Source organism: Rhinopithecus bieti, unplaced genomic scaffold (assembly GCF_001698545.2).
Source record: "Rhinopithecus bieti isolate Rb0 unplaced genomic scaffold, ASM169854v2 scaffold_31787, whole genome shotgun sequence".
In the NCBI taxonomy this organism is placed as follows: Eukaryota; Metazoa; Chordata; class Mammalia; order Primates; family Cercopithecidae; genus Rhinopithecus; species Rhinopithecus bieti.
In genome coordinates, this window is record NW_016814655.1 from 2,210,991 (window position 1) to 2,236,838 (window position 25,848).

Genomic DNA, 25,848 nt, shown 5'->3' on the forward strand with positions numbered 1-25,848 from the left:
CAGCTCCAAGGCCACCACCCAGAATAGACAACGTATCTCTATGAATGATCTCAACCATCACAGTCTGTATGGGTGTGGCCACTGGTTACTTGTGAATACTGGATAATGAGACACGCCTTCATTGCTCAACTCAGTCCTTCAAATCCAGGAGGTCAGTCAAGTTCCTTCATTGGATCTAGGACTGTCAAAGGTCACATAGTGCCACTATAAAAGGTACCACATCCTTTAGGTCACTGAAAGTAGTTTATTTTTTTCTCTCTTTCTCACTACAGTTACTACATGGAGTCACTTGGTTTCCTAATTATTCTTTAACTAGTTATCACACTTTTTAACAAGCTCAATATAAGTGACACACTCCTGTCAAGACCAGTTTTTTACCCTGCACAGATGTTGGCATCTGGTGGCATCTTAGAAAAACTCTCATTCCCACCACTGATATTCACTTTTATTTTCCTATAAAATTTGTTCACAAAACAGGACTTTCCAAGTAATTTAAGGCACATAAATAGCACTATTCCCTCCACTCAGGGTCCACAAAAGCAACACAGAGTTTACAAAGCTATTTTAAAAAATCACCTATGCCAAGTACCTTAATTTCTGTCTAGTAATCAACTGTTTATACATACAGGAATACTAACTTTGTTGAATCAGTCACTACACTAGATGCATTACATCCGTCATCTCTCATCTCACAATAATCTCCTTAGGTAAATATTTCATCTCTATTTTACTAGAATTGAGGCATATAGAAGTTAAGTCCCTTGCCCAAAATCATACAATTGCTAAGTGGTACAGCTGGAATCTGAACCCAGAACTCCAGCGCTTGTGTTTATACCATCAAAATTCATGAAAAAGATAGGTCCAAGGGAAGGACAATTTTGGCTACATACCTCATACAATTCAATAATGATGTTCCCCATTAGACCTCTGCTGCTCTTGATGTTCTCCATGGCCAGAGTGAAGTAAATCCCACGCGTGTCTGAGATGTAGAGGTTGTACGTGTCGTTCTGGTTCCATTCTTGGACTGCTGCAAATACTTGGTTCTCATCTGTACTGATGATGTGCATGTCCTGAAAGAAGATGGAAGGCTTGTAAGGCAGCAGATCTCTGCATCTCTCTGCCCACTGGGATGCCAAGCAATTACTATGACTTATGAAACTGCTGAGAAAAAGCTTGAGTTATAGGCAATGTTAAACAATTCCATGTTGAACCAAGGCTATAAATTATGAGCTTCATGATTTCTGTTCCTTGCTAAGTGACAGCAAAATGGGTGTTAGGGGCTTTGGTTGATATCATTTCCCATGGCTTCCAAGGATTCATCTACTTTCATTTTTTATTGTTATACCTGAAATTTAAGAGTTAGTGCCAACAGAGACAGACACCCTTGCTCAAGGAAGCTCACGCATGCAATGAAGACACAGCCTATCTTGTCATTAGATATTCATTCATGTTTTTAAATTCTGTAGTATGGTGGTTTACACACTTTTCTTTAGAATCTTCAGAGTCATGAGGATTGCAAGAAATGCGGCATGGAGGTATAATCCATGAGTGGAGCTCCAGACCTGCAATCCTGTTTCAATCAGAGCAGAACCACTTGCATCTGCTGTATACACTGGAGTTCTGTGTAATACTTTAGGAGTAAAAGGTAAGAGGGGTTCTGCTGCCAATAAAATTATATTGAAGATCACTGATATAGAGAAAAGGATACTCAACCTGGAATTTAATGTTCTGGGTCAAAATATAAGCACTGCTATAAGTAAGCTGCATGATGCTGAATGCGTCAGTCTCTCTGAACTTCAGTTTTCTCACCTAGTGAAAAGGTTGGGCTACCAAGAAAAACATCTCTTTGGGCACTATTCTAAGCCATTTAAATGTACTTTTCTATTAAAATGAAAATAATTTTGTGAGGGGGGGTGGTATGATTATTTCCATTTTACTGAAGAGCAAACTCAGGCACACAGAAGCTTACTAATCTATTTCGGATTATATGGCTATCGAATGGCAGAACCAGGTTTTGAACCTCTGTGGTCTGACTCTAACCTAATGGATGGTTTCCAGTCATTGGATACATAACTTCTAGATTAGAGATTTCAAACTGATGATTCATGAAGCAAATATGAATCACAAATGTTTAGCTTGGCCATATTCTGTACTGAAAACCAGAGTCTGTGGTCTTTCAGATGGAGTCAGGACCCCGAGTTAGGGTCTCAGCCCTCTATATCCATATGTTCTTATGGTCTGCCACTTACATACCATGTTAACTTCCTGGTCCCTGACATCATTTAGTTTTAATCCTGGACTGGATCATTTTAATTTTTTTAATTTAAAAAATTTTACACACAGGGTCTTGCTCTGTCTGGATCATTTCTAAAATCAAATCTAGTAGTTTACAATGCAAAATAATTTATAAAAGTCAGTTTGCCTGTGTAGGTAGGCACTGTACAAATATTATCACAAATTTAAGCCCTTACCTAGAGAACTGACACAGTCAGGAGGACATGGACAATCATTTGCCAAAAATGGAAGTAGCTAAAATCTGCATAAACATACTGGTGTACATGCCAAAGAGTAATAGACAGCAGAAGGAAAGGCAACCTTGTTGCTGTGGTGGAAAGCACTGGTAAAAGGATGATGGGGGATTGGAGCTGACTGTAACTTAATAATCAGGCAGAGTCTAGCCTTCACTGTGTTTGACCAACCTTTCCTAGAAACCGTTTCAAGTAAAAAGAAACAGCAATGTCTGTAATGTCAGCACCACAGAGAGTTCCTCTAAGACGATTTACAAAGGAGTAAACCCATTTGATTTGGACAACCTAGAGGTGAGAGAAGTAGAAAAGCAAGTTCTGGATCTTTTTATTGAAGATTCTTTGTCAAATCTCAGCCCCTGGCCTTGAACTCTCTAGGTCACCTTGACTAAGACCTCACTTGCTCATTTGTGCTTACACACCTCGTAGAATTACAGGTTCCTGCTGAGCTGCTTGAAAATGGAAAAAAAGCTTACTCTTAAAAACCATGTGAGGAAATCGTGTTGTGTTGGTGTGGAATGAATGCCCAAGAACCCAGTAGGAGGGGAAATTGCAGCTGCAGGAAATACGAATTAAATTCACTTACCCTGTTAAAAATGCAATAGAAATGCCTGGTTTTTCCCAGATGTTTTAGTCATAAAAATGAATGAGCTAAGTTATTTTAGACTAAACTAATGTAAAAGAAATGGGAAAAGAACAACTTAAAACACCAGGGCATGGTCAGGATTAGAGGCAGCCAGGTTCGCTGTGAGTGCATATTAGGTTAATGCAGTCCTGGGGCTGTGTCACCTGGTGAATAAGTGCTCCAGGCTCTGGAGTAAGACTGGTCTCTGATTTCCAGAATTCTGATATATCTGTTTGAGAATTCCTTAATTTGCCAAAGCTAATAAATGACATTACTAAGATATAAACCTACATCTTAATTTAAACCTAATCTTAATCAAGAAGCTAACTTTTAAACACTGTATCAGTGGGGGATATCACTTTGGTGTGCATCAAAATGACCTAGCAATCTTAATAGCATGCAGACTTGTGCTGAGAACATTAACTTAAAATGCACATACAGAAAACTTGGCTGTCTCTAATCCTGATCACTGCCTGAGATTATAATTCAGTATGTCTGGAGTAGACCCTTAGATTGTTCCATCTGAACAAGCCCTCCAGATGATTCTGGTGCATCTAAGTCCAGGGAATCACTCTTTGAAACACTCTGAAATACATAACCTCTGTGTAAATAGGTCTCTATGGTTGAATGCGGTCAACCAATAATAACTAGAATATTCAGTCCTCAAGAAAAAGAAAAGCATAATTAGCTAAAATTGGTTCAATAGAGACCTGAACAATAATGAAGCTTATTTCTTGAACTGAGTTACCTCAGTCTAGCTCCATAGCATGTGTCCTTGCCTTACTTGTTGGTCCTGAGAACATGCAGGGAAAAATGTGGTGGTAAAGAGAGAAATCCAAAGAGGGAAAATGCAATAAGAGTAAATTTAGACTGGGACTTTACTAAACTTGGAACCTGAAAAGCATCAGACATAATCACATACATATTTATATTTGGAAAGCAATTATAAATAACATTCCCTGTCTGCTCTGCCAAGACAATAATTTGTGAGAGTTATGATTGCTTTTGAAAACTAAAACCTGTGACTTCTTAGGTGAACAATGGTGAAAATACTTCACTGTTATTGAAGCATTTTCGTATAATCTGGGCCTGATGTAACTTTATTTATTATATAAATACTATGTTATTAAGCATCTGCCATGTGTCAGACAATGGAAGTAGAGAAAAAGTAAAACCTGCCCTAAAGAAGTTGTCCTCTAATGGTGGAGACATCACACACTCTAGTGGCCTTTCTCAAACTTGACTAAGTGCTATGATAGAGGTGCTAAAAATGGTGACTGGAGTACAAACACTTACAGGTGACAATCAGGATGGAATAATCAATGAAATGTGTGGGAATCTGTATCACATAAATGCAGTTTTCCTCTGAAGGAGGTGAGGCAGACAGTGGCTACATCATCAGGGGTAATATGGCACACCTAACTTTTGCCCAAAGAATAGCACAAAATTATCACAAGATTTTAAGCAAGAGAAAGGCATGATTAGAATTGATATATACAGAGATTTAGTTAGAAAGGATAGGGATCCTTGCATGATCAAATTAACTGTGGAAGTATTGTGAAGATGGGACTTGAGAGGGGCAATGCTAGAGGCAGGGAGAAAGGCTTAAAAGGTCACAGCAACAGTCCAGATAATAACTCAGCAGGGCCTGAACCAAGGAAGCCGGTTCTCCGTGAGGTCTCCAGGACACAGACTGGTGAGATAGTAAGGAGGTAAAATCTACAGGGGGAGAAGGGAGTAGGACAAATACATAATGCCTCAGATACGTGCCTTATGAAACTCCTCTTTTCCTTTATAGAATTCACTATAATTATAATTAAATAGTCACTTATGTAATTATTTGTTTGATGTCTGTCTCTTTCATTCGATTATAAGATTCCAAAGAGTATAAACTATGTTCTCTGATGTATCACTTTATCTCTAATACTCACCAGAGTATCTGGCACATGGTAGACATCCAACAAAAGACTATTGAAAAATAAATGGAATATATAAGTAAACATAGGAGAAAAATGGGATATAAGGACTATAAAGTGCAGACTAGAAGCTTAGTTTCCGACCTTGGTTAAATGGGATATCTTTAAGAGGATCTACATCAAATAGGCAGTTGGATATGTGGTCTAGAGCTCAATGGAGAGATATGGGCTGGGGTTGTAGATACAGGAGTCACCAATGTTGAAAAAGAGTGAGGGATGAAGTCACCCAGGAACCATGCAGAATACAAGAAGAACTTAGGAACACCAACATTTAGAGAGTGGTAAGAAGGGGATCCACAAAAAAAACAAAAACAAAAAAAATTCTCATTAAAAAAAACTACGAAAGAGAAGAGTATCAAGTATGGATTATTTTCATCAGTGTCAAATGTTCCAGAATGGTGAAAACCAATAAAGATGTAGAGGCATCTATTTGATTTGGCATGCAGGTGGCCACTGTAGCAATGGCTAGGGATTTTTAGTGAAATAGTGGATAGACGGATGTAAAGGCAGAGAATATACAGCAGTAGGTTGAAGAGCGAATGGGAAATGAGAAAAGAGATTAGAATTACAGATAACTCTTTAAGAAGTGTGGCCATGACACAGCAGTGAAGGATAAATCAGTATTTGGGGAAATGTAAAAACTGAGGAAACAAAAGGTTAATATCATTGTCATTATCATTATAATGAATTTTCTAAGACATATTTCCCTTTCCTCTCTTTCATTATTCAAAACAGAATTAACCATATTCTACTGTCAAATAAAAAATGAACCCAGACTTAGGTAAGAAGAGATTTTATTTGAAAAGACTTGCAATACCTGCAAGCACCTTGAAGTAAAGACAGAAAAGAATTACTTTTACAGGGGAAAGTAAAAGAAGACTAGAAATAATTGGGCGTGAAAAGCAGGGTGTGCAGGTGGCATGATTGAGCAATTGAACAGGAAATTTTCTTTGGGGTTGGCTGATTCTCAGAAGGGCTGCGAAGGGGGGCTGTTCCTCATCGCCATGTTTGCTTCAGCTACCATTGCTTACACAAGCTCAAGAATGGGTCAAAGTTCAGGGGCTTGAGGAAGGGGAAAAGCTGGTTTTAAGTTTGAGCAAGTCAAATTAGCAGGCATTTTGTCCAGATTGGCCAGAAAGACAACATTTTAGCAAATCATTTATGAGAAAAAGAAAGGGAATCCGATCCTATTATAGGTAAACAAGGCAGACATCTGAGTCTTATCAAGTCTCATGCAGAGAGGGGGTCTGCAATAAGCCATTTCCCAAACACAAAAGGGTGCAGAGTTTCTTAACCTTGGCTGTTTTCCAGGAGCACAGGGCTCAGGCAAAGATCAACATTTTTACTTTCAACCTGAATCCCATACAGAAAGAAACAAAAATCTTTTCTCTTGTAGAAACAATTTATTAGAGTAGTAAGTTAAGAATAAGTCTAGAATCTAAGAGACAAAAGAGGGTATATCAGGCTCAGAGTGGTAAAGTGAGGGTTTAAGGCAATATTGAGTCCAAGGTCAGTCTGGGATGCGATGCCATTGTGAACACTGATCTCCATGTAGGACAGGTTAAGAGCCTCAGTATTAATTGCCCCCAAATCAAAACTGTTCCTTAGATTTGTTGAGCGCTTTACACTTGACCAACAATGAGCCATTCATTAAATCCTCACAACTTTGTCAAACAATATTATCTCCATTTCACAGATGTGAAGACCTGGGCTCATGGATAAGTAAGTGGTAGAGCTGGAATGAAAGCTCAGGGTTTCTGCTCATAAGCTCACTTGTCTTTTCCTAGGTTACCTGCTCCCTATTACCTGCCCCATGCCCTCTGCTGCTGTGTGCTTTTCATGCCTGCTGGACTGAGAGCACCAACCTGATGCCCAGGGACTGAGTTATGGAGGGCTCAGCACAAGGCTGCGGCTCCTAATAACCCTGCTTATTGCCAATGGCACTCATTTCATTCTCTGCCAAACACTCCAGAGCTATGGAGTACCCCAGGAGAGCATATTCTGAACATGTAAGCTGGGAGCAGAGCTGCAAGGGCAATGATGACAGGGAGCTCTTCATGCCTTTGTTTCTAAGCAAACCACCTAAAAGCATCCATGGCACTGCATGGAACAGCAACAACTTGCTTAAAAGCCATTTCCATTCTTAAACAATGGAAAGAACCAATCTCCCTCCACCCTCTCTGTCCCCACCTCTTCAGCTTTGGCTATGAAAACCTGGGCCAGCACTGGCTAATAAAGGGGATCGATAACCATCCAGCTATTTTCACAGCAGCCCTCATATTAATGAGAAGCTGCTCTGGATGAGGTTCTATAAAAGGGACTGAGCGGATGGCATTCCACCACAATAAATTGCCTCGGGGTTGCTAATCATTAACGGAGTGTTCTAGGGTTGTGATCAATTCAGGGCCTCATTTGTCCCCACCTGCAGCCACACTGTCCAGGGGAGTGAATGGTTTGTTTTCCTGAGAAGGTTAAAAATACATAAAATATGCACACATACAGAGATAAAATAATCCCTACCTCAGGGAGATGGCTTGGAAAGTTCCCTACACTCATTTCCTAGGTTTAGAAACATGGGAGACTGTCAGGTTAGTGTAATGAGGCATTCTCCTTTAGAAAGAGCGTAACTGTGAATTTCCCCTTTCTAACCTTATCCAAGCTGGAATACCTCTTTCCTGTTTGGGTTTAGAACATCTGATGGGTACATCCTGCAAACACAATACTACACAATGGTCCCATAAAGCTAATCAGGGAGTGGGTAGAGAAAATAAGAAATTGGTTCCCATGGCCCTTGAAGCTACTTAAAGTGGTCTCTACTGACCTTACCAGCCTCTCTGCAACCCAATCTCTCAAGATGGCTTTTTAGTTTGTTGAATGAAGTGTGCTGTCTCTTAAAATCAGGCCTATGCATATATCTTCTATCAGCTTCTCCCCATCTTTGTTTGCAGAATTGACTCCTTTATTTTCTTGTATCAACTTAAACATCACTTTTTCTAGGAAACCGCCCTCCCTTCCCATAGTTGACTAAAACCACCTTGTATGCCAAGATGGCCCTTGAACTTCCATAACACTCTCATACCTATCATTGCTTATTCAGTGTCTTTTTTTTCCAGAACATAACATCCACGAAGGCGGGGACCATTTGTATCTTATTCACTACTCTATTCATAGAGTTTAGTTCACAGAGTAAAAGTTAAATGGAGAAAGAATAGTTGAACAGATGCATAAAAGAATTAAATGAATGAATACATGCATGCATAAATTAATGAATGAATAATAACAACTGGGGGTAGGAAATTATCCACTTTCTCATGCCATAATTCCTCCAGCTCTGTCCTCATTTAACCTTTCATAATATGTTCCTTAGCACCAGCTTAGAGACCCAAGTCTTTGCAACATTACACTTGATACGTATGCAGCCTGAGATTTTTCTGCTTTGCAGCTTCATTAAGTGATGCAATTATAACCTGTCCATTTTCACAATGAGGTTCTAAGGTCCATCTCCCTCCAGAAGCCAATGTTCACAAGGAATGGGGTTCCCAAAGTAAGCTTTATGATTTTTCAATAGAAGAGTTAAATCAAATGTTAAAATGCCAACATTTGATATTAACATTCTATTAGTTTACCCCTTTTTAATTACTCATGGTGGTGGGGGGAGTAGAAACATAGGCAATACATTGCTGTTTAGCCTTAAAATGTAGAAAGAAGCAAGAAAACCACCAGACTTATCTGTGCACTTTTATGCACACTCATATAGCATCTGTCCTCCTGCCTGAGTTTGGCCTTCTATTTGGTGATAAAGCCCTTTGCAAAAGGGAGAGCCCCTCAGAGGAGATTCCAAAGCTAGTGTTCCTTTCATTACTGCCCCTGAGAAATGACCCAAGGTTATACCAGAACTTTGAGTTACAAGAAATCAAAGCTCTTGGCTGGTACCCAGCTGAGACAGGAATACAGAATCCAGGTTGTGCACCATTAAGGGAGGCTAAACGACTTGGCGGTGAGTGAGTCTAAATGCCAACAGTCCTTCCAAACAGATCAAACCTCCCAGTTGCCCGACAAGGCAGCCTCTCCAACCCTCCCTTTGCCTGGAGGGACCCAGGACCGCTGGTGGTGCATGCAGTACCTTTGGCAACGAGTACTTAGGCAGCTTTATCTGAGCAAAGGCCTCTCTTCGATAAGACACGTAGTAGCTGGCTCTTCCACCAGTTGTTACCTAGATTGTGGGGGAAACACAAAGAGATCAGATGAGGCCACAGATCATGCACAAGTTGGAAAGTATTAGCTCTCCTGTCGACAACCACAATGGGTTTGTAATTACCTTTTAGAGAATATTCCTTGCTGGCTTTGGGTCTCTAATCCCACGGCACTCTGAGTTGCTCTCATTGCATGGTGCTTAGATCACAGGTGGGCAATTACAACAATCTTTCCCACTGAGAGATTCTCCCTCAGAACAGGGACTGACTCCATTTGGTCACTGTGCTCTGCACACGGTACATACCTAGTAAGTATTTTTAACTAAAAACAGAGAAGCTATCAATGTGGGCTACACCCAGGATCTACTTACTCTTTTTGAATTGTTTATTAATTCATTCCAACCATAACACAATTGTCAAATGTATTTTTTCCTGGATCTGAATAATGACTACTGTTCAAAGCTCTCATTATTTTGAAATGTAATCTCACTTCTGATCTAAGCACAGATTTCTTTCCCTCATATTTATAAATCCATGTATTGAGCAGATATTTATTGACTCTTTCCATGTACAAGATACTTAAAAACATCAAAAGGTAGAGGAAGAACTCCAAATTTGAAATTCAGAAATCCTGGGTTTGAGTCCCAACTGTGTTATCTCTGGCTAGAAGGCTCAGGGACAAGCCCTGTAACCTCACTTGCGAAAGGATAGATTCTTAACAGGAGGAAAGTGGAAACCACTCCAAGAAATGGTCCGCTGGCCAGGGCCTGCTGAAAAGCCCGGCCAACATGGCACAGCTCTGCAGATGGCTGCTCTCGGCCCAATTATCCTAACTCAGGGGAAATTAATATTCACAGGAGAAGATAACATGGCTTGTTCAGAAAAAATAGCAGGACAACAATAGCAACCAGGCTGCTGCGCTGAGGAGGCAATTACTCGAGGCACATGCTTCATTCTCACTAAGGTCCAAGCACATGCTGGAGACAGGCCAGTCCTCCCAGTCTGATCCAAACCTGGCAGCCATCCACAGGCCCTGCTGGGAGCAGAAGAGCTGTAACATCTCTACTGAAGCCACCCATCTCTCCTCACTCGGGGAGGGAGATGACATCTCCCATGGCTACCCCTTGCTCTGCACAGATTGGAAGCCCACAAAGCAGGCACCACACGCTGCCAGGTAGAGCAGATGTCAGAGTCAGCATGAAGGCAGAGACTTGGAAAAAACTTGGTGCAAAGGCTTATGCTGTGAAGCAAGAAGAGAGACTGGTTTTCACCCTGATGTTCAGGGAGCAACATCCATATCTAATTACCATCATTCTTGCCTTGTATTTCAGGACTTTAAAACTTTTTTATTTTGATGCAACATCTGTTCTGAATCTATATTGTTCTGTGTTGACTTAGAGGTGGATGTTGCTATATTAACATCCATAGGTTGCTAGGAAGTCTTTTTCCTTTTCCAAATAAGTCTCAAGTGCATAAAATGTTATCCTTAGATCTGAACACACAGTTACCATTAGTTCTCACATGATTGTATGTATTTGTTTAATTTGGATTTACATTTAATTAGAAAACTAACACATGTAAACACACCTGCTAACCCAGAAACTAGATCAAAAGTTTTTAAACTTCAGCATGCATCAGAATCACCTGGAAAGCTTGTTAAAACTCAAGACTACTGGGGCCCATCTGCAGAGTCTCTGATTCAATAGATCTGGATGGGGGATCAAGAATTTTCTAATAGGCAGGGCGCGGTGGCACACGCCTGTTATCCCAACACTTTGGGAAGCTGAGATGGGTGGATCACGAGGTCAGGAGATCGAGACCATCCTGGCCAACACGGTGAAACCCCATCTCTACTACAAATAAAAAAATTAGCCGGGCGTGGTGGCGGGCACCTGTAGTCCCAGCTACTCGGGAGGCTGAGGCAGGAAAATGGTGTGAACACGGGAGGCAGAGCTTGCAGTGAGCCGAGATCACGCCATTGCACTCCAGCCTAGGCAACACAGCAAGACTCTGTCTCAAAACAAAAAAAATAAAAAATTTTCCAGTAAATTTCCAGGTGATGCCGATGCTGCTGGTCTGGGAACCATACTTTGAACACCTCAGAACTAGACTTTTAACAACAATTTGCATAGACCTCTGTGCTCCTCATCTGCCCTGACCCCCTGCCTCTCTCAGATGTAGATATGTTCCTGAATTCTGTGTTTACAATGATGAGAAAGGTGTTTTTTTTTTTTATTTTTTTTATTTGAGGTGAAATTCACATAGTCTAATAATTTTAAAGAGTACAGTTTGGTGTCATTTAGTACATTCACAATGTGTGATCCAGCCAGAACCTCTATTTAGTTCTAAAACATTTTCATCACCCCCAGAGGAGTCCTTATACCTGATGACAAAGCTTTTACACCCCCAAAATATATCCCCTGGTCACCTATCATGCTTAATAACCATCTCTCTACAGGTCACCCTGAACCTCACCAAACATGTTCTTGGGAAAGCAGACTAACGTCCGAGAAGCAAGTCCCATCCCTGAATGCTAGCCAGAGATCATCAATTAAAAGGAGCTTCTCCTTGGAAGATCCAGCCACCTCAACAGCCAACAAAATGATAGCACCACTCCGCCTCTTATGAGAAGTCCAAGGCAAGGCTGGGCGCATTGAGGTTTCCAAGTCACCAATTGCCAAAAGAGAATAGAGTGGTCCCATTGATAGCGTGATCAGTCCCACAGCCTTGAGAACTCATCCTCCCATGTCTATTATAGCCCTGCACAAGCAAAGACTCTCTTACGAGCTCACACACAACCCAGGAAAGTTTGTGCTTGAGTAAATAATGAAGATAGAAATTATACTTTAAATGCATTGTCGAATGGTCCAAAACATAAAGGGGCTACATGAAGGCCACAGAGCCCTGGGGTCTCCAAGTACCTCTGATACTGTAGTATCTCCCAGAGATACCAAGCTTCATCCTGCCAATCTTCCTTTGTCCTGACTGTGTCCTTCTCCGTACTTGCCAAAATCCAACTGATGCATTAAACCTCAGTGTAAATCCTATGAGTTCATAGAAGGGTTTTTGAATGCTACCAATTCATTCTAATTTCTCCTATCTCTCAATTACTGAACTTTGTTCTTTTCATTTCTATAGCACTTTCAACATTCACTCTCATGGCACAGACATTCCTATAATTATTCTTCTATAGCTTATTACAAGGTTGTGACCTACTTTATTCCTAGACAATGCTGGTTCTATGGTTTGAATGTTTGTGTCCCTTCCAAAATGAATGTTGAAAATTATTCCTCAGTGCAACAGTATTAAGAGGTGGAGCCTTGAGGACATGACTGGGACATGAGGGCTATGCCATCATGAAGGGATTAGTGCTCTATAAAAGGGCTAGAGAAAACTAACTAACCTTCTTTTTTCCCTTTCATCTCTTCTGCCATGTGAGGACACAGTGTTCAAGGCACCATCTTGGAAACAAAGACCAAGCCCTCATCAGACATCAAACCTGCAGGTGTCTTTGTCATAGACTTCCCAGCCTCTACAGATGTGAGAAATAAACTATGTAGTCTAAATAATTTTGTTATAGTAGCAGAAATGATCTGAGACAGAAATTTGGTACTGAATTGGTATTGGTATTGCTATAACAAATATCTAAAAATATGAAAGTGGTTTTGGAATCAGGTAATGAATAGATGTAGAAACAGTTTTGAAGTGAATACTAGGAAAAAAAAAACGCTGTATTGCATGAAACAGAGCATTAAGGGCAATTCTGGTGAGGGCCTTTCTTCAGAAGAAGCGGGGAGCTGTAGAAAGAATTTAAGTTTCCTTAGAAATTACTTACCTGGTCATGAACAGAATACTTGTAGAAATACAGACGTAAAGGCAATGCTGTTGAGGTCTTAGATGGAAATGAGGAGTAAGGTATTGGAAACTAGAGAAAAGGTCATCCTTGCTATAAAGTGGCAAAAAACTTGGCTTAATTGTGTCTGTGTCTAAAGATTTGTAGAAAGCAGAAATTGTAGGCAAGGTACAAGGATATCTGCAAGAACTATCAAAGCAAATGTAGAGAGTGCTGCATGGCTTTTTTTGACCATTTATAGTAAAAAGCAAGAAGAGAGACATGAATTAAAGACAGAGCTTACAATTGCAAGGGAAACAGAACTTAAAGATTTGGAAAATTCTCAGCCTGGCCATGTAAAGTTTAAAAAGGCAAGTTCGAGAGAGAACACCAAGGGTGTGGCCAAGGGACCATTTGATAAGATTAGTACAGATAGAAGGCAGCCAGATGTTATTCATCAGAGCAATGAAAGAATGGCCCAGAAGGCATACCAGAGATCTTCGAGGCTGCCATGCCCATCACAGGCCCAGAGTGCCAGGGCCTGGAGGGGAAAACAATTTGAAGGGAGGAGCCAGGCTCCCATGGGATGTTGGGGCTCTCTGTCCAGTACCACCTCAAGTCTCTGATCGCCACATTCTGGTGTGGCTCTCCTTGAGCAGCTACGGCTCAAGCAAACCCAAGTTAGCTCAAGTTGCTGCTCCAGAAGACACAAGCAATAAACTTTGGCAGCATCCACATAGTGGTAACTTTGCAGGCACACAGAGTACAACAGCCGTGGAAGCAGGGCTACCTCCACTTACATTTCACAGGATGCCCAAGAGAGCCTTGGAGCCCAGGCAAAGGACCAACATAAGGCTAGGGTCATAGTAGAGTCTTCACTAGAGTGATGCCCAGAGGAGCCATCAGGGCAGGGCCACTGCAAAGAGTCCTCACTAGGGCAATGCTTAATGGAGCCACTGTGGAGGGGAAGCCCTCACCAGACCCCAGACCTGTAGGTGCAACACCAGACTGGGAGAGCTGCAGGCATGGACTCTAATCTGTCACAGCTACTACATGTGCTACACCTACCCAAAACCATGGGTGCAGGGTCCCCTAGAGCCTTGGAGACCCAATCCTCACCCCACAGTCTGGAAGGTGGGACATGGAGTGAAAGAAAATTATTCTTAAGCCTCTAGATTTAAGGTTGTTTACCCTGTCGGGTTTTGGACTTCCCTGAGACTTGTCACTTGTTCCTTCCTTCCTTCCTTTTGCTCACTTTTGAAATTGGAATGATTGTCCCATACACTGTATTTCAGAAGCACATCACTTGTTTGATTTCACAGGCTCGCAGCTGGAGTGGAATCTGCCTTAGGATGAATCACCTTGAGTCTCGCCCACATCTAATTAAGACGATATGTAGACGAGACTTTGGACCTAGATTTTAAAGTTGATGCTGGAACAAATTAAGATATTTGAAGCTATTGGGATGAAATGAATGTATTTTGTACGTGAGAAGGTCATACATTTGTGGGCCCATGGGTGGAACACTATGGTCTGATTGTTTCTGTCCTCTCCTAAATTCTTGTTGAAACTTAATCCTCACTGCAACAGTATTAAGAGTTGAGGTCATTCAAGAGGTGATTAGGCCATGAGGGCTTCTTCCTCAGGAAAGGAAAAGTGCCTTATAAAAGGGCTGGAGAAAACTAGATAGGTTTCTTTTTTCTTTTCTTTCCTTTCCCCGCCTCCCCCCCGCTTTTGTCCCTTCTGCCCTTCTGTCATGTAAGGACTCAGTATTCAAGGCATTATCTTGGAAGCAGACACCAGGCCTTCAATAGACACCTAACCTGCTGGTGCCTTAACCTGGGGCTTTCCAGCCTTTAGAACTGTGAAAAATAAATTTCCATTGTTTATAAGCAGAAAGAGACTGAGAGAACTGGTCTTCTGGCAGATGACCAGTGGATACATAATAATAAAAATAATAAGACGGTCATTAATTGAGCACATCTACCACACTTCAGAACTGCACATAGCCTTTATGAAAACTACCTAATTTAATCCTCATAACAACCCTACAGAGGTTTTGAGTGACTTGTCCAAGATAAGACAGATTTAAACCTCAGAAAGTTTGGCTCTAAGGCTATGCTCCTCCTTCTGTGACTAAGAAGAATCCTCTGTCCATCTTTCTTATTTCACCACAATAACACAATAGATTATCTTGATTCTAACATCTTTTGTGAAAAACTTTTAAAAAATCTCTAATTGACACGCGTGTATATGCTTTTGTTTCCCTGCATTCCCGGAAAATCTGTTTTGACACTGGTGCTGTAGTTTTAAATTTTATTTTGTGAGACAGGGTCTCACTCTGTCACCCAGGCTAGAGTGCAGTGGTACAATCATGGTTCCCTGAAGCCTTGACCTCCCCAGCTCAAGCAATCCTCCCACCTCAGCCTCCCAAGTAGCTGGGACTACAGGTGCAAACCACCATACCTGACTCATTTTATTTTTTTATGTTGTTTAGAGCTAGGTCTCCCTCTATTGCCCAGGCTGGTCTCAAAAAGTGATCAAAGCCACTCCTGGGCTTAAGCAGTCCTCCTGCCTCAGCCTCTCAAAGTGCTGGAATTACAAATGTGAGCCACTGCATCTAGTCCGGTGCTATATTTCTAAAATAGTATCTTCTTAGGAGAGCAGAAGTGAGGTAATAAAACCAAGAGTAATAATAATATCATGCAATAATATTTCATACAGGTCAGAAAACTGAAGCTGAGAGCGAGCCACTAATTTGCCCAGTGTCATATAGCCTTTCATTGTTACAGCCAGAATATAAACCTGGGCTTCCTAACCCCCGCCTACACCTGAACCCTTATAAACCCGGGCTTTCCAACTCTAGTCTGCACCTGAACCCTTAACCAGGAGTGAGCACACCTCATAGAGGCAGATACACAGCAGGGGGCCAATATTTATTGACTTACTGCATAACAGATTGTTGGGATTAATCTGCTTAAGCAGAAAGACTTTGAGTTTGGTTTCCTCCATTGGATATTGACTAAAACATAGATGTAGTGAAGAACTCTCAAGCCCTGCCTGGTTCCTGGAGGGTCAAAAGAGTTTATTTTCAAATAGATCGCACACCCCTTCAGGGACAGAGTCCTCACAAAAGCAGGAATTTATTTTCAAATAGATTGCACACCCCTTCAGGGGCAGAGTCCTCACAAAAGTAGGCTGATGCATTTGCTGCTTCACTATGTTAGGGTAAAAGCAGGCTGATGCATGCATTTGCTGCTTCTCTGTGATCATGTGGCTCTCTGGCACACAAGAAAGAAATAAAGTTTAGTGACTATTAATCTGTTTTGATGAACTTTTCTCTTCCTTACAAGCAAATTTTCTGGCATTGTAAATCCCAAAGATTATTACCACTTTTCCTTTCGGTGACACCTTTTATTTTATATTTGATGAATGTCATCCAATTATTTGCTCTGGGCCCATCCGTCACACTAAACACAGAATTAGCTGGGTCTTTTCCTTACTAATGACTGGCTCGTTAATCTGATTTTCTGGATTTCCATTTTACAGGTTTAATTGGGCTCCTGGCCAGTGAAAATGATTCCTTTGGACAAATGCATTGGCCATTAAACACATCTATCTCTTCTGACTTGTTCCCGCTCTTGCTGTGACCAAGCCTAATCTGACAGATCCTTTATTTTTTCATTTATCCTTGTTTCTGGATGATGGCTTGCCCTGGAGGAAAGACAGAAATATGCCCTGAAAAATTAGAACCAAAGGGCCTTGAGTCATTTCCTAGCTCCCTTTGGGGATTTAGAAGTTGAGCCTATTTCTACCACAGGAGAAAACTTAAACTGTTTCTAGAATTTATAAGTAGACATAGGCAATCTTAGAAGAGAGTCAGAAGCAAATATTTTTGAGTATCTATTCTATATTGGGTACTTTACTTTCATGATATTATTTAATATCCAAAAGAATAATTATTATTACTATCATTATCGTTAATAGCACTGCCAGTACCATACATGTTAAAGACATTAATAATATTTTTGAGCATTTATTATATGCCAACCATTTCTCTGTACACACTAGCCTTCTATTTTATGTTCAGGTAGGGAAACCGGTGTAGGAAAATTATATAACATACTCAAAGACACACAACAAATAAATGGCGGAGCTGGAATTTATCTGACTTTTAAAGGTTATGCTGGTCCCTCACGCTATATGAAATTTCCAGACCTCTACGTGGAGGGGAATGGGTCCCATGTCACCTAATTTTCAATTCCCAGAAAATATGTTCACTGATATAGTTTGGATGTGTGTCCACACCCAAATATCAGATTGAAGTATAACCCCCAATGTTGGAGTTGGGGCCTGGTAGGAGGTGATTGGACCATGGGGGTAGATTTCTCATGAATGGTTTAGCACCATTTCCCTTGGTGCTGCCCGTGCGATAGTGAGTTCTCACGATATCTGGTTGTTTAAAAATGTGTACCACCTCCTCTCTCTTCTCTTGCTTCTCTTCTGGCCATATTATGTGTCTGCTCCCCTTTTACCTTCCACTATAATTGTAAGTTTCCCGAGGTCTCCCTAGGAGCTAAGCAGATGACAGCATCATGCTTCCTGTACAGCCTGCAAAACCATGAACTAATCAAACCTCTTTTCTTCATAAATTCCCCAGTCTCAGGTATTTATAACAATGCAAGAATAGACTAATGTGCCCACAGCCAAGGCAGATCTTTCTATGTGAGGGTTCCTATCAATTTCCAAGTTCTGAAAAATCAATGCTACATTGTTGCACAGAAGTACTTGGTGTTGCTATGGGAATTTGTGAACAGGAACCATAATTGGGCTTACAGGAGAGCTGTTGTATTAATAAGAAATGACATGTGGAAGCTTTTCCAGTTAGAGGATTGTGCTGCATCGAATACTATGTGAATAATCTGTCTAAGCCAAGAGAAATGACCACCTCTAAGGGTACACCTTAGTTACTTCTCACACTGCCTCTGCAGTGTTTCCTCCTCTTTAAAGAAACAAAAGGAACAGCCAAGATGTTATGATGCACAATTGACTTTTCTAATTCCTTTGCTCATTATTTCAGTTCATATTATTTAAAATAAATCTTGATGTTTTGGGGCTTTACTCTCTCCACTTACATAATTCCTTCAAATATCATATTTATCTTAAGAACAAAATAAAACAAAACAGGCTTCCAAATATTGGACCACAGGAGTCTATAAACAGCCACAAGGTTCATCAGGAAGTTGCTGTACACGTCAGTCTGGCCCTGGAGTCTTATGCATGGATGAATCAGTGGCTTCTGCCATCTTGAGCTGATTTTCCAACACTGCTTTCCTAGGGACCACACTATGAGTCAGAATCAAAGTGTGGTACAGCATTTAGAACAACATGGTATCCTACCAGCATGTCATCTCCTCTGTTAGACTGTTTGACTTTGAATTCAGTGTTTGTCTAACTGGTGTTTGCTCATTTTATGTCCTTGAGGCTCTGCAATATTGATGCAGTTTTATCTGTCTAGAAAGAGTGGGTCTATTACCCAATGTGTGCATCACACTATGGCTGGGCCTCCTCTGAAACAGATTTGCACATAAAATCTTTTATTGGTGCCCTAACATAATAGCCGCCAAATAGTTTCAGCAAGAATAGACATGAGATAATAAGATAGTTGACATTGAAGCCAATATTGCTGTGTGTGTGTGTGTGTGTGTGTGTGTGTGTGTGTGTGTGTGTGTGTGTGTAGGGGAGGTACTGAAAGGAAGATGCATGTTGAGGTTGTCAGCATACTCACTGGTCAATAAATACTGATGGCACAACTGCTACCTTCTGCAGCCCTGCTGAGCAATTCTTGGACCATTCACTGCCTATTGTTAATGCTAGTAAGGCAGAGAAAGGGTGGTGGGTTAGGAAAGCAAGGGACAAAGAGTTTGGGTCTAGACCACACACAAAACTAGCAGAAGAATTAGCATGCCTGACCCTCTGACACTATTCCTTCAAGTACAATAAAGGGACTGGACTCAATCAGTTTCCAATTGCATAGTAAGTAACAGAGCACATTAGTTGGGATCCCAGACCTGGGTTTAAATCCCGCTCATACCACTTTCTGGTTTGGTGACCTTGTACAAGTAATTTAACCTTCCTGATTTTCTCTTGTGGAAAACGCAGATATTAGTACTATCAACTGACAAGTTATCATGAGGATCAAATATAATTCAATATAGAAAGAGCTTTAGCCTTGCAGCTGGCACATGGCAAGTACTCAATGCATATTATCTGAGCCAGCAGAACTGGAGGCAAAAAATGCCTGCACCAGTCTAACATCTTAGAGGCCTTCTGGAGATTGACTATGGTGGCAGTTTATGTACGCAACCTGGAGGCTTCAAGTGGTGCTGGGGTAGCCATGTGTGCCGCCTGATCACAGTTGATCAGGGATAAAGGATGGAAATTCTCCTTGCCCTCAGCCAAGATGAATTTCTAGAGGAAACCACAGATGGAGATATCCAAGACATTTGACCATTAATGGCTTCAAGACTTATCTTTGTGTTCTGGTTTTCATGATTTAGATGGAGGGGAAGAAGTTCTTGGGATGCTCACCTGAGCCTTCAAAATGGAAGTTCTTTGCACTTTCTCTTTCCTATTTGTGTGTGTGTGTGTGTGTGTATTTGAGAGGGTAAAAGAGCAAAAATAAGGGCAGAAATACAAAATGACAGATATGAACTTATCATTATCATCCTAGTGTCCAAAATTCAGGAGCATTTGAAGACTCCCAAATAATGTAACAAGACTGAGTACTTTCAGTGTTACAGATAAGAACACCAGAGTTTCAGGGGAAAGAAAAGGAAAGCACTGCCCAAGAAACCTCTAAAGAGAAATCTTCAAACTTGCTATCAAAACATTGCCCCTCTCTGTGCTCAAAACAGTTCTGTTCCTTGTGGACTGTGGGTTGATAGGGTTTTGTTAAAAAAAAAAAGAAAAGAAAAGAAAAAAAGAAAAGAAAAGAAAATGGAACTGAGAGGAGGTTAAAGAAGATATTGCAAGAGGTCTAGCTTATATGGTTGTCCAATACTTGTATAAGTTTTCATTCAACTTGACACATCAAATAGCCTAATTCCTTTTATGAGTGGACACTGCAAGGTCAATTATTTAACTGAAATATTCTCAAACTAGACACTAGCCTCTGTCTTTTCTATAGTATCCCAGTACTTCAGAAAATAAAATCAAAATGGTGAGAGAGGAGAAGGGAAAAGGTGGAAGGTCCTGTTCCTTCACAGTGTAACATCTGTGATTTTATTTTTAGCTCCACCATTTATTAGAGATGCAATTTTAGACAATGTAACCCATATCTTGGAGTTTGGGGGTTATTTTCATATAAAAAAAGAACTAATTATAGTTATCTTTCTCTTACAAGATTCTTGTGAGTAAATGAGGTAATAAAATGCTTTCATGTAACCAGAAAATGCTCTACAAATACAACGATTAGATTGTTATAGTAGACCTATGGTATGTTCCCAGGAACCCAAGCTTTTAGAAGTGTATTCACTGACAAATTATGCAGTTGATCTATAAATTCCCATCCTAATGATTGTGTGGGGTACTGAAATTTGCTCATGTAGCTTCACCTATGCACAGAAGGAAGGGCTAAAGGCAATACATAATATGAGAAGGAGAAGCAGAAAATGATGGGCACAGCTATAGAACAGAAACATCTTCAGCCACATGGCATGAATGGCAGGTGCATATAGCTGCTTAGAGAATAATTTTATTGATATGTTCAAAATACTTTAAATATCCTGAAAGGGCAAGGCAAACAAAATCACTCATTTTCTAGAGAATTAGGGATTCTTTGGGGCATGGGATTTCTGGAGATACACGTGGGCTGCTAGATATGACAGCAAAATTTCACCAACATGGGATTTGCATGTCTCATGAGTGAATTTCGGGACAGCAGTAGATGGATTTAAGCCATCTGTCAAGCTGTTTCTCAGAAAACACTGCTGCCTCCCCAGGAGAGCCATGAATATTTGTGAAATGCCAACTGCTACTTCTTGGAGCTTCCCCATCATGCTCTCTGTGTCATGCCTCCCTGTCCTCTGCCAGCACACGCAACATTGTTGGAGGGCCAGGCTCTATGCTTACCATGGAATATGCACCGTCTGCTCTTGCACACGATGACCCCATGAAGGAAATACCATGAAGCCTGCTTTACTGATAATTTAACTGACATGCATTGGGTATTCAGCTCCAAGGGGGCAGAGCCTGGATTTGAACTTGTGTCTCTAAACCCTGACAATGACCACTACATGGTGCAGCCCTGAATGAACCCAAAGTGTCTACGCCAGAGACTTTGCAAAGAATGGCTAGTATAGGACAAGTTATTTGAGGGACTCAGCCTGACCCAGATCACTTCAGCATCAATGAATTTCACAGTGGTTTATGTCAAAAGCTTTCTCCTTAATTAAGCTCCCCTGACCCCAATTTCCCAGCTGGAGTTCACCTTTTCTTCCTCTGATTCCCAGGGCTCTTTGTGGCTTTCTTGTTGCACTTACCAGCTGTTGCCCCAAATTAGAGGGATGCTGGTCCTTTTGTGGTCTCTTGCTGTATTGTAATATTTTTGAGGTTAGATAATGTTCTTACTCATCTGTAATAGTCTCTTAGTACCTAGCACTCATATCATAACAACTAATGTTTGTTGAGTACTCTGTGTTATTAGTTCTCATTATTGTACTGAATCTCATGTGATCTGAGCACAACCCTGCAAGTGAGGCCTAATTATACCTTCATTTTAAAATTAAGGCCTAGGCAGGCTGCTTTAGGTCATCTTGGTACTAAAAGGTAAGACTTAAAGCCAAGCTCAAAGCTTCTGACTTGTAACCCCAGGCTCTTTTCACTTTGCTAGGCTTCTAAAATCTGTGTTTCCAGAGTCAGAATAAGCAAAATACAAAGAGAAGACAATTGCATGAATTTTTACAAATGGGTGGTAATTTTACATCAAATACTCCTTTGTGTGGGTGACAACACCATGTCTTGGAAAATCAGGGGCTATAAAAGAGCTTGCTTTCCTGCGGGAAACAGGGAAGCAGAGTACAAGATGTTCTTCCCTACCCACTGCTGAATCCACATAATAATTAAGGGTCTGGCCAAATTTAGATCATTTCTTGAATGTTAATCATATTTAAACATCTCATTATGGATACTGGCCACCATTCCACTATGTCTTACATTTGTCAATCAGCAAGTACTTGTTCAGCACTTTTGTGACCAGACTGTATTAAGTACCATTGGTCGTGGAGCTGCCACCTCAGGAGTTCACCATCTGTTTGGGAAAGCAAACTTAACATACAAGATGTACAAATGACAATATAAGGCCAGTAATAATGCCATGGTACTCAGCAGACTGAAGATCAGATGCTATAAAATCCTTTCCTCAGAACCACAACAATTTTCTCAATGTGTTCTCGTGCTCCTTCTACAATTACAATAAAATCCACCCTCATCCTATCCCCATTTTGTAGATGGACAGCTAAGACACAAGACAGCAAAGTCACACAGCTAGCAGAGGGCTGAACTGAAATTTAAACTCATGTTTGTCAGATTCCAGATACGGTAGGCATAATGATTCTCTTAGATCACCCTCCACAGTGTGACATTCATACACACATGCACACATGTATGCATGCACCCACGGTGTTATATGTAATCTATAAATAAGTGTGACTTATACTCCCACTTCCTTAAGAGTAGAGTAGGTTCTCAACACTGAAGGACATTTTATTTGCTGGATGTGATGATGGATTTGAGTTTGGAAGATTTGAGAAACCAGGACCTGGCTGAATTTTTCTACATACCAAATGGAGAGACAGAGAGAAAAGGTAGAGAGGGAACTTGAAGGAAGAAAAGATTACCAGTCAAGCTGGAGAGGTTGCAGGGCAGAAGTGCCCCGGTGAGTTGTTGGTACCAGGAGAGATAGTTTTGGGGGAATGGAAAGAAATAGTGAGTGTGTGTAGACTTTTGTTTGTGTGCTGTGTGTTACATGGCATAAACACTCTGCTTCATTTCTATTTGACATCTTTAACAAAAAAGCCTATATGGCACTGCTCAGTACTCTCATTATTATAATCTTATTTATTGGTTTATCTTTGCAGAGGCAGTTCATAGCAGGAATGAAGTTTTGCTTGAAAAAAAAGCCCAACAGTTATAGCTGAGTTACCAGAAATTTTATCTTTATACATATTTTAAGTTATTTGTTTTGTACTTCGCTGTGAAAATTAACAAGGAACCCAGCAACCAAGCCTAGACTTGGATTCCCACCCCCACCCTCACCTATTGGTTATGATGTGTCTTTGGGAAGATCATTTAAGTGCTTCCAGACCTTGAAACAGACAGCCACACTCACGATGTGAGGTCCAACGTGTGCTGACACGAAGTAGGGACTCAGAAACGTCACACTGCTTGAGGTCCACAATCACTCATTCCTTGATCCTGGTTTCCTGAGCCGAAGGTCTTCTTCAACTGCAATATCTTAAGATTCTAAGCTGCCAGTTTTGTGTGTGTGTGGATATTCAATGATGCAACATGCATGTTTTAAGCAGCTACTTTGTGTTAAAGCTCTATGTACTTACTCACTGTCCTATACACAGTTCCTGACCCAACTTGTCTCCAGCCACTAAGAAAGTGTAGGTTGTTCTGAATCTTTCTTGTTTAAGAAGAATCATGCAGTGGTACAGAAAGAAGGCTCTGGTGCCAAAATGATTACATCAAAATCTCCAATCCATTGCTTACTGGCTGTGTGGTCTTGGGAAAATGGCTTAACCTTTCAGTGCCTCTTCTGTGAAACAGAAGAGTTGTACTTACCACATAAGCTGTCATAAGAATTAAATTCACTAATTCACAAGCCTAGCTCATGCTGACCACTCAATTGGTGTTAGTTGTTACTACTAATATAATTGAATCTCTAAGAATTACAGGTTATTCAATAATAAAGAAAATTAGCCAGGAGGTAAAAACCAGTGAAGAAGGTTTATGACAAATCTTTAAAAATAACTATAGTGAGAATGAGAGTGTTTCTTACATAGGATAGTCACATTAAATCAACTTCCAAGTACTTGTGGCAGATACCTCAGAGGAAGTAAGGAAGTCATCTCTTCCACCCCTTCCTGACCCTCTTACACAAAGAACACCTAAGAAGAAACTGTGTAGCACAATGAAATAATAAATACAATCATATTAAGAGCACTTTGATCATTTCTCCACGCTGCAATCTGGAAACAGTTGCTACCTGGGTAGGCAGTAAAACTAAAAGCGTTTATTCCAGAGAATCAGACAGAAGGCTTTGGGTACAGCTGACTTTCGTTCTAATTGCATTCCGTGGAATTATCCCTGCACATTATTGTAAGGTGTGCGTCTCTTCCAAGAACATTTTTCTCAGAAGAAAGAGGAAGCAATCTTGCCCGGCCTCGAGAGGTTACAAGCAAGGCTAGAGGGAGAGGTGAGAAGTGGCTAATTTCATGTTCCTATCAAACACAAGCTGGATTATAAGAAAACAAGGGAAGAGAAGGAGGAAAGAATGGAGATTAAATAATCAGACAATTTTAAAGCCCAAGAAATGCAGAGGGAAACGCTAATCTTTTAATGTATTTTTTTTTTTTTGTAACAGATGTTTGCTTGCAGTTCCAAATCTAATAGCAGTTGGTATAGTAAAGATGAAATAGTAGAAGGAAGACAAAGAAAAGCTAAAAAGAGAGAAAGGGAGTCAGGCTGGCAAACAAGAAGCTAATTCCAATGCCCCTCCTTCTTCCCTGCTTCACCAGGCTCTGTCCATTGGGTGCAGGCCAGCCATATGCCCTGCCACGCTGCCTGACAGTTCTGGGTTCTTGCTCACTGCATCCCCCTGTCTGTAAGCATTCCTCCCCAGGAAAGTAGGGGTAATCAGGCCCATCCTTTAAACATCTTCATTGTATCACTTTCATAATCAGCTTGTAATGTTCTGTTCAATAGACATGGAGCCGACCAGACCAAGTGCTTGAACAGCAGCTTGGGCCGTGGAGCTATTCTCTGTGCCATTGATCACAAAGACAAAAATCAATCCTGGCTAAGGAGAAAGAAGTTAAAAATAAATTGCAGGGATTGATTTCTCTTCAGACCCTCTGACTCCCAGTTTAGAAAGGGGGAAGGAAGAGTATGCATGGATCAGTCCGTCATGAAATTGCTTAATAGGACCCAGTCGCAAAAGCAAAATCTGGGGATATTTTATACACTCACACACATAATTGTCTTTTATGTTTTTATATTATTTTATTTTTGTTTCCTAATAACTTCAAGAGATGAGAATCCATCTAAATTGCAAGCTCCTAGGAGAAAAACACTACTGTTTGCCTTGATCTCCAAAATCTCCAAAATGAGGCCCCATGCTTTGTGGAGAGCATTAACTCCAGAAATATTTGTTGGGAGACTGACAGCATATGTGAATAAATGAAGTGCCCTCCCTCCCATTATTGTCTCTCACAATTATGTTTATTTCTTCATAGACTTATCATAGTAGGCAATTACCATTCTGATTTATTGGTTTGCTTATGTAGTATCTCTCCCTCTCTCGACTATAAACCCTGTTATGGCAGGAACTGTGGTTTTCTTATTTACATATTTATTTCTTATATATAGCATAATCTCCAGGGATCATAACTTTCTTATTTACTTTTTGGAT

At 40.7% G+C, this 25,848-nt stretch overlaps 1 protein-coding gene across 1 annotated transcript in view; it reads right to left on the bottom strand.

The window, feature by feature from the left end:
* SORCS3 (sortilin related VPS10 domain containing receptor 3) overlaps window positions 1–25,848 on the bottom strand; it is a 620,373-nt gene that overhangs the window by 122,173 nt on the left and 472,352 nt on the right. The window contains exons 8-9 of the mRNA XM_017851830.1: window positions 9,250–9,339; window positions 891–1,070 (exon numbers count right to left, since the gene is read on the bottom strand). Coding sequence (XP_017707319.1) covers window positions 891–1,070; window positions 9,250–9,339 — 270 coding nt within the window. The remainder of the gene's footprint in view (window positions 1–890; window positions 1,071–9,249; window positions 9,340–25,848) is intronic.